Genomic DNA, 8,395 nt, shown 5'->3' on the forward strand with positions numbered 1-8,395 from the left:
TCTTAATATCTTCTGCTTTTGTTAGGTCCATACCATTTCTGTCCTTTATCGAGCCCGTCTTTGCATGAAATGTTCCTTGGTATCTCTAATTTTCTTGAAGAGATCTCTAGTCTTTCCCATTCTGTTGTTTTCCTCTATTTCTTTGCATTGATCACTGAGGAAGCCTTTCTTATCTCTTCTTGCTATTCTTTGGAACTCTGCATTCAGATGCTTATATCTTTCCTTTTCTCCTTTCCTGTTCACTTCTTTTCTTTTCACAGCTACTTGTAAGGCCTCCCCAGACAGCCATTTTGCTTTTTTGCATTTCTTTTCCATGGGGATGGTCTTGATCCCCGTTTCCTGTACAGTGTCACGAACCTCATTCCATAGTTCATCAGGCACTCTATCTATCAGATCTAGGCCCTTAAATCTATTTCTCACTTCCACTGTATAATCATAAGGGATTTGATTTAGGTCATACCTGAATGGTCTAGTGGTTTTCCCTACTTTCTTCCATTTAAGTCTGAATTTGGTAATAAGGAGTTCATGGTCTGAGCCACAGTCAGCTCCTGGTCTTGTTTTTGTTGACTGTATAGAGCTTCTTCATCTTACCTCTTTTCATTCTGTATTTTTGTCTTCTTGCATCTTTTCTCCTTTTCTTCATTAGTCTGGCCAGAGGTCCACCAGCTTTGGTTCTGTTCATCTTCTCTGTTATTTTCTGTGGCTACTATTCTCTTTGACTTTTGCACTTATCTTTATTAATTCCTTCCTTATTTTGGGAGTCTGTTCTATTACATTTTTCCTGTCGTCTTTGGCTTCCTACCATATCACTATCGAAGCTCTACATTTCCTTCTAAGAATTCTTTAGCTGTGTTTCACCCGTTTTGACCAGTGGTGTTTTTATTTTCATTTGGTTTTACAGATTTCTCAATATCCTCTCTGATTTCTTATTTAAGCTACAGCTCTTCTATTGTAATATGTTGGTTTCTCAAGGTATGACAGTTTTTGTTTTTAGCATTTTGTTTTTAACTTTCTGACGTGGGTCTTTTGTTACTGATTTATAAGTTCATTCCATTGTAGTTGGAGAAGATAATTTGTACGATAGGTACCTTTTCAGATCTTGAGGCTGGTTTTGTGGCCTCATATGTGTTAGTGTTTAGTTACTCAGTCGTGTCTGACTCTTTGCGACCCCATGGACTGTAGCCCACCAGGCTCCTCTGTCCATGGGGGTTCTCCAGGCAAGAATACTGGAGTGGGTTGCCATTTCCTTCTCCAGGGGATATTCCCGACCCAGGGATTGAACCCAGGTCTCCTGGATTGCAGGGTGGATTCTTTACTGTCTGAGCCGCCTGGGTGGTCTCTCCTAGAGAATGTCCCTTGTGTGCTTTAGAAGGATGTGTGGCTTTGTAGCCTGAAACCCTGGTATGTGTGATATCTGGCCTCTGGAGGCCACCAGGGCCCCACCTTTCTGGCCCATTGTGGGGTTGGCTTTCGTGCATGTTCTGTGTGTGTGCTAAGGTTGTGTTTGTTACTGGTGTGCTGGGTGGGGTGCAGGTGGTTAATTGTGAGATTTCCTGTTTGCAGTATCCTCACTGACGAGTTCGACTCCAGCTTCGACAGTGACCCCATGGCCAGGTACGTAACCTGCAGTTTCGGTACATCTTCCTGGCAGAGGTGATGGGGGGCTCAAGAGGGCTGCGGGGACTGGGGTGGCACAGAGTCCTTGGGGTATGGCCCCGGAGAAGCTGTCGCCATGTCTGAGCTCCAGGAGCTTTGATTCTTGTGTTGGGAAGTCGTCTTCATCATTGTGCTGGGGATTGGGGTGACTGGTTGACAGCTGAAACGCTGAGGGTGGAGGTTCACATTGACCTTGGTGATGGTGTGGGCTGTAGGTGTAAGTGATGGGAAGGGGGTGACCGTGATGGGGGCGATAGTGGCAAAAGGTGATAGTGATCAGGTGGTGGCAGCAGGGAAGAGGTGTTGGCTACAAGGCTGAGTGGGTGGTGATGGCACAGTGGTGGTGGGATAGAGTGGTGATGAATGATGGTGGCTGTGTGGTACTGGGGCAGGCGTGCGTGTTGATGGTGGAGAGGTTGATGGTAATGGGCACTGTGGTGGCGTGTAGTGGGGTGACAGGCAGATGTATGATAGTAGGTCGTGATGTGGCGATGGGGGACAGTGGCAGGGAGGTGTTGGCGTAATGGTGGCTGTGGTGGTGGTGAGGGGGCAGTGGTGGTGCTGGGGGCATAGTGATGGGGGGTACGGGTGTGGTAAAGGTGCTACGATAGCGGATAGTGCACCATGTCATCTCACGGTCTGACATCCAGCCAGTGTGGGCCTCTTCCTGGGGGGGCACCAGGGAGGGGTCGGGGCAGCGTCTGAATGGCGTTTCCGATGAAGACCACCACTTCCTGGAGGACGATAGGAACGGGTGGGGCGGGCGTGGCGGGCCATGTGGGAGGCAGCCATGGTCTCCTGGTCTTGCCAGAGGGAGGCTGCCTGCTAGCCGGGAGCGGCTGGGGGAGGGGCCGGGGTGGATCCAGGACAGAGAACGAATGGGGTTCGCATGAAGGGCTTGGGTTTGGGTGGGATTGAGTGTGTTGAGGATCGGTGACATTTGAAGAATGGCTGTAGGAGGTGCTGAGAGAGAGGGTTCAGAGAAGGGCAGGAAAGAGTAAGGTGGCGTGGTTGGTGAATGAGCACTGGGTACTTTGTGAGAAACGTGGATTCCACATCGCAGAACAAGGTCCCCAGGGAGCAGAGGAGATGTGGGTTCCTGGGGGCAGCTCGGGGGCACCCTCCCTGCCCTCCTCGAGGTCCCCTGACCCCTGAGCTTTCTTGGTTCCCCATCACGGTCCTTTTGGGTCCTGATGTCATTGTCCCTTCCCAGCTCCTTTCACTCACAGGATCATCCAGCAGGAATGGCGTGTTTTGAAGCACCCGAGCGGTGGAAACTCTGGCTGAGGGCCCCAGGCTGGTCACTGCTGACCCTCTGTGCCATCTTTGCCGTGACAATACACCAGGAAGGCAGGGAGGTCTGGTAGCTGAGGAATGGGCATGGCCAGCCTGTGTTAGTTCTTGGCCCTCACAGCACCCTTCCCGCAGTTCTTATACCCACTGGGTCACGGCCATGTGCTGCCTGGCCAGTGTGGTGGTGGGAATGCTGGTTTCCAGCTCCAGAGACAGCCCTTTCACTTCTGGGACAATGGGGGTCTTTGGCCTCCTAGGGACCATCCCGTTCAGCCCTGCTGCAAGCTCCTTGCCTGGGCTCTTCCTCCCCTGCCCTTCTGTCCCTTCCTTCCTAGGCCAACTCTCGCCTTCTGAACTTGACCTCTGGGGGGTAGCCTCAGGCTTCGGAGGTGTGATTCTGTTCATATGGTGGCTTTGTTGGGGCCACGGATCCCTGCCCCACCCTGCAGTCACCCCTCATATATTGCTGTTCCTCAGGGCATCAGGCCTTGCTGTCCTACTCGATGCTGCCCACGGGATCCCTGAGTGACTTGATTCACTTGTCAGGTACTTCCTGAGCACCCACTGTCTCGGCCAGGAATTGGAGACACAGTAATGATCCAGGGCTGGTTGCAGTCTGTGCCTCCGTGAATCCATAGGCTGGAGGCAAGATGCACGGTAATCCAGTGCTCACACAATCCAAAGGAGTGTGTGTTGATAAACTGAAGTAGACAGACAGTTGATTCTGTAAGAGCGTTTATCAAGGAGTCTGACCTTTTCTGCATGGTCAGGGGCGGTGTCCTAGAGGCAGTGATGTTTTGATCTGAGATGTGAAAAGTGACCAAGAATGAATTGTATAGGAATGGGAAGAGCCAACGGGGTGGTTTTGTAGGAAGAACTGCCTGTATGAAGGCCCTGAGGGAAGACGGAGCACACAGTGCTTCCAGAAGCTAACAGGAGGACTTCCCGGTGGCCTAGTGGTGAAGACTGTGCGTCCACTGCAGGGGGCACAGGTTCAGTCCCTGTCGGGAAACTAAGATCCCACATGCTACATGGCACAGCCGGAAAAAAAAGCTGAAAGGAGGGTGATGTGGCTGGATCATACAGGAGGGAGGGTGGGAGTCCCCCCAGCCACACAGGGAGTTTTATTTTATTTAGACTTTTTTAAAAAGATTAATTTTATTTATTTATTTTTGGCTGTGCCTGGTCTTCGCTGATGCTCGGGCTACTCTCTAGTTGCGGGACGTGGGGTTCTCACTGCAGTGACTTCTCCTGTGGTGGAGCACGGGCTCTGGGGCGAAGGGGCTTCAGTGGTGGCTCCCGGGCTCCAGAGCACAGGCTCAGTAGTTGTGGAGCACGGGCTTAGTTGCTCCAGGGCATGTGGGGTCTTCCTAGAGCAGGGATCCAACCTGTGTCTCCTGCATCAGCAGGCAGATTCTTTACCACCGAGCCACCAGGAAAGCCCTTTATTTAGACTTTTACTTAGAGATTGACGTGTGCTTTGTTGTGTTACTCTCTGATGGGACAAATGCTAGATTTTCCCCTCTTATCACACTACTAGTTGTTATTTTAGTCACTCAGTTGTGTCCGACTCTTTGTGACCCTGTGGACTGTAGCCCACCAGGCTGTTCTGTCCATGGGATTCTCCAGGCAAGAATACCGGAGTGGGTTGCCATACCCTCCTCCAGGGGATCTTCCTGACCCAGGGATCAAACCCGGGTCTCCTGCATTGCAGGCAGATTTTTTACCATCTGATTCACCAGGGAAGTCCAGAGAAAGAGAGAAGTACAGATACACACACGTTACACAGAGTTTACAAAGAAATTATAAAGCAAATTCCTGCATGATCCCAGGAGCCATACTAGTCTCTTGAGCAGGAGCGACAAGATCAGATGTGACAGGCTGGCCAAGGGGACTTGGGTAGGTAGGTTCAGATTTGAGACCTCCAGCATGCACTGGTGGGAGAAGAGGAGGTGAGGGGAGTAGCCAGCAGGCTCTGGATCTGCTGGTGGGCTCAGATGGCTGAAGGTACCCACTGAGTGGACGGCTGGAACGGGGCTGCTGGGCTGAGCCAGGCAGAGCAGGAGTGTGGTTGGGGACCCCATGGACAATGGGGTGGGGAGGCAACTCCGGGAGCTCTTCCCTCCCCCATCCTGGCACCAGTTGGGAGTGCAGCTGGGGCATCCACCGCACTGTGTCTTTAAGAGGCTCTGTCCTTCCAGCTTCTGACGTCAGGGCTAGGGAGGGCCCAGGAGATTCGCTTTACTTTTCCTGGAAGGGGAGGAGATTGAAACTGAGTGACCTCGGGATGGAATGGGGAAGCCCCCGGGGTGCAGGAGGCCCCTGAGTGAAGGCAGAGACTAACATGGGGTGAGCTTCTGTGCCAGTGCTGTGTCAGAGATAGAGACAAAAGAGAGGAAGAGAGTGGGAGAGAGAGATTAGAGATTGGTGGTGGCGGCCCTGCAGTCATGTGTCATTCATCGTGCTCCTGTGTGTGTGTGTGTGTGTGTGTGTGCGCCCGTGCGCGCACAGGCGGCACCTCCTGACTCCCACTGTTCCTGTCTTGGGGCCTTGGTCTGGGCCGCACAGTGGCCAGTGGCTCCTGTTTTATGAATGCGATTGGGTATTTTGAGTCTGGGGCGGGAGGGTCTGTCCTTAGTCCATCCCAAAGCTGTGATGTCAGCTGGCCTGTGAGATGGAAGACCCTCCACCCAGGGTGGGGAAGCGGGGTGGGGGGTGGGGACCTTCCCCTCGACCTTCCCCCAGGCCTCAGGGGCAGGGGAGCCTATAGCTCACAGCTCACCAAGCCCCTTCCATGCTTTAATGGAACAGCTGGTTGGTGCAGTTCCCTTTTACTGGAAGGAATACTGCTTGGCCTCTGGGAACAGGGGAGGACAGCAGGGGGCTGCGGCTGCCCTTGAGAGTCGGCTTTGGTGGACTTACCGCCCAGGGCCAGTCTTCTCAGGTGGCAGACTCTCCACTCAGGCCTGGGCCTTGCTGAGGGTTAAGCCCGAGTGGGCAGGGAGGCCTCCTCTCGCTTGGCTCTTGGTTGACCCCCCTGCCTGCCCCTCGGGTTGGAGTGAGGGTGTGTGACACCTGGCATGGTGCTGGGCACGCCGCAGGCTCGCCGTCACCCCGGGGGCCTGCAGCTGTACCACTCCCCGCCGTCCTGGCCACACTGGCCTCTCCCCACTCCTGGAAACTTCTCCCTGTGATTCATTACCTGTGCTTCCTGAGTCATTTTCCCTTCAACCCTTGCCTCCTGTAATGGTCTGTGAGCTCCCAGAGGCCATGAGTTGGTCTGTTGCGCCCACGTCTGAGTTTTGGATTCAAGCCACCCAAGGCCTGGCTGGTGGTGGATACGGGGTGTGCATGTGCTGCTGGCTCGTTGGAGGTGGACAAGATGTGTGTATGGGGGAAGACACCTGAAGAGCTGTCTCCCAAGCTCCTGAGGGGCATCCCGGGGGCAGCCAAGATCAACCCCATATACTTGAGGGTGAAACAGGTTCAAGCTCCACGCCCCAGAAGTGGCTTTATCTGTGTTGCCCAGTCTCCTCCAGCTAGAGAGGTGCCGTCTGGGAGTGGGTGTGGTGTGGACTGCTGGTCCTGGGTGGGGGCGAGAGGCCCTGGATCTTGACTGGCTTTATTTAGGTTCTTTTCTTTTGGCCGTGCACGGCATGTGGGATCTTCGTTCCCTGACTAGGGATCGAACCCATGCTGCCAGCAGTGGGAGTGTGGAGTCTCGGCCACTGGAGCGCTGACTGGCTTTCTGTCAGGTTCGGCACAGTGATCGCCATCGGGGTGACCCTCTTTGTGATCGCTGTGGTCACCGTCATTGTCTGCTGCACCTGCTCCTGCTGCTGTTTGTACAAGATGTGCCGGCGCCCGCAACGTGAGCATCTCCCCTCTGCCCCACGGTGACCCCTTGGCGACAGGTGCAGACCCCGGGTGGTGGCGGTGGGTTTATCGGGGCCCTGACTGGCCTGAGCTGGAGGGAGGGTGGCCAGCTCGGCGGTCCTGACTGGGGCTCTCTTTGCAGCGGTTGTGACCACCACCATGGCCACCACGGTGACCCACACCCCTTACTTGCAACCGCCCAGCTACCCTGGACCAACGTACCAGGGCTACCACTCCGTGGTCCCCCAGCCGGGGATGCCAACAGCACCCTACCCGACCCAGCCCATGGGCCCCCCTGCCTACCACGAGACGATGGCTGGTGAGTATGCCTGCCGACTCCGCCATGCGTGACCCCCTGCGGCCGTGGCCCCAGCTAATTGGTGTCCTCTGTTTCCAGGAGGTGCAGCCCTGCCCTACGCTGCCAGCCAGCCTCCTTATAATCCGGCCTACATGGAGCCCCCGAAGGCAGTCCCCTGAGCACGCCCTGGCATCTCTGGCTACCAGCTGATCTGTCCTGCGTGTGTGAATGGGTGTGCGGGTGTGGGCCTCTCTCCCCGGGCGTGGTGTGTGTGTGTCCCGTTTGTACATGAGGCTTCTGGTGATGGCGACGAGGGGTGTGGGAAGCAGTCCATGTCAGAGTTGCCGGGACCATGTTGTGTTCCCCTCCTCACTTGAGATTATGCTTCCCGGAACCCCAAAGAACGGTTCTTTTCCAGCCACCCCAGGGAGACCTGGGGCTGGAGCAGGGGTGCTTGTCATACTAGGACAGCACAGCTTTTGTGTGGGCAGGATGCACTGTCTTCCGGTTTCTGTGGCATGCCTAGCCGTGGCATGAGGCCAGGGCTTGTCCCCAGCTTTGTCTCTGAAGCACCAGACCCACGGTGCGGGCGAGTGGGTGGCCTCCTGAGTATCTGAACGCCTCAGGTGGAGCCCCACCCTCCCTGGACCCTTCTTGCACCCTTCCTGGGACCACCTGGAGGCCCACACTTACCCACGGTTCTGGTTGCCCCGGTTGGCCCTGGCCCCTTTCACAGGTGGACAGGGCAGCCTCTGACCACTTGTCCACTCAGGTGTCCTCCCTGCAGTGTTTTAATTTTACTGTTAGCTTAATATTTTACCTGTTTTCTGTTCCAAAATGTGTGTAATGGTTGCTGTGAGGCTGAAACCGTTGGGTCCTAGAGGGAGACTTCCCCAGAGAGGAGAGGGACTCTGAGTCCCTGCTTCCCCATCACCAGCCTCACAGGCTACCCGGCTGCTGGACCCCAGGCCTAGGTGTGTCCTGGCAACAGGGACACCTGGGCCAAGGTGTCGTCTGGACCAAAGGTGGAGGGGACCCTGAGGGGGCTCCTGTGACCTAGACACATACCTCGATGTTCCCCACCCCTCTGTCCGTGTCTTACTGTCGTAGGTCAGGACCTCATAATGTGTTTGGAGTCTCGGGTCTGCACCCTTGTTTGTAATAAATGCAGATGTTTCGAGCTGTTGCCTCCTTTCATTGTAGCCCTGGCTGCTGGGATTGGGGGTGAGGCTAGCTATCATTTCCATCCAGTATTGGAAGTTCACGGTCTCC

General features: G+C 54.8%; 1 protein-coding gene across 9 annotated transcripts in view; it reads left to right on the top strand.

Moving 5' to 3' along the window:
• The window catches only part of SHISA5 (shisa family member 5), a 30,641-nt gene extending 22,338 nt beyond the window's left edge, over positions 1-8,303 (top strand). For 4 of the 9 annotated variants that reach the window (XM_086368176.1, XM_086368178.1, XM_086368173.1 and 1 more), the window contains exons 3-6: positions 1,564-1,614; positions 6,705-6,820; positions 6,968-7,144; positions 7,223-8,303. In XM_086368176.1, coding sequence (XP_086224302.1) covers positions 1,564-1,614; positions 6,705-6,820; positions 6,968-7,144; positions 7,223-7,302 — 424 coding nt within the window. In that variant the 3' untranslated portion in view covers positions 7,303-8,303. Of the gene's footprint in view, positions 1-1,563; positions 1,615-5,217; positions 5,299-6,631; positions 6,821-6,967; positions 7,145-7,222 lie in introns of those variants that run through there. The other 5 variants (XM_086368179.1, XM_086368180.1, XM_086368181.1 and 2 more) reach the window with 4 other exon arrangements.
• Positions 8,304-8,395: the final 92 nt, after the last annotated feature.

The sequence above is a fragment of the Bos grunniens genome, chromosome 22 (genome assembly GCF_055505025.1).
Source record: "Bos grunniens cultivar Pamir isolate PY7600 chromosome 22, Bosgru_T2T1.0, whole genome shotgun sequence".
In the NCBI taxonomy this organism is placed as follows: Eukaryota; Metazoa; Chordata; class Mammalia; order Artiodactyla; family Bovidae; genus Bos; species Bos grunniens.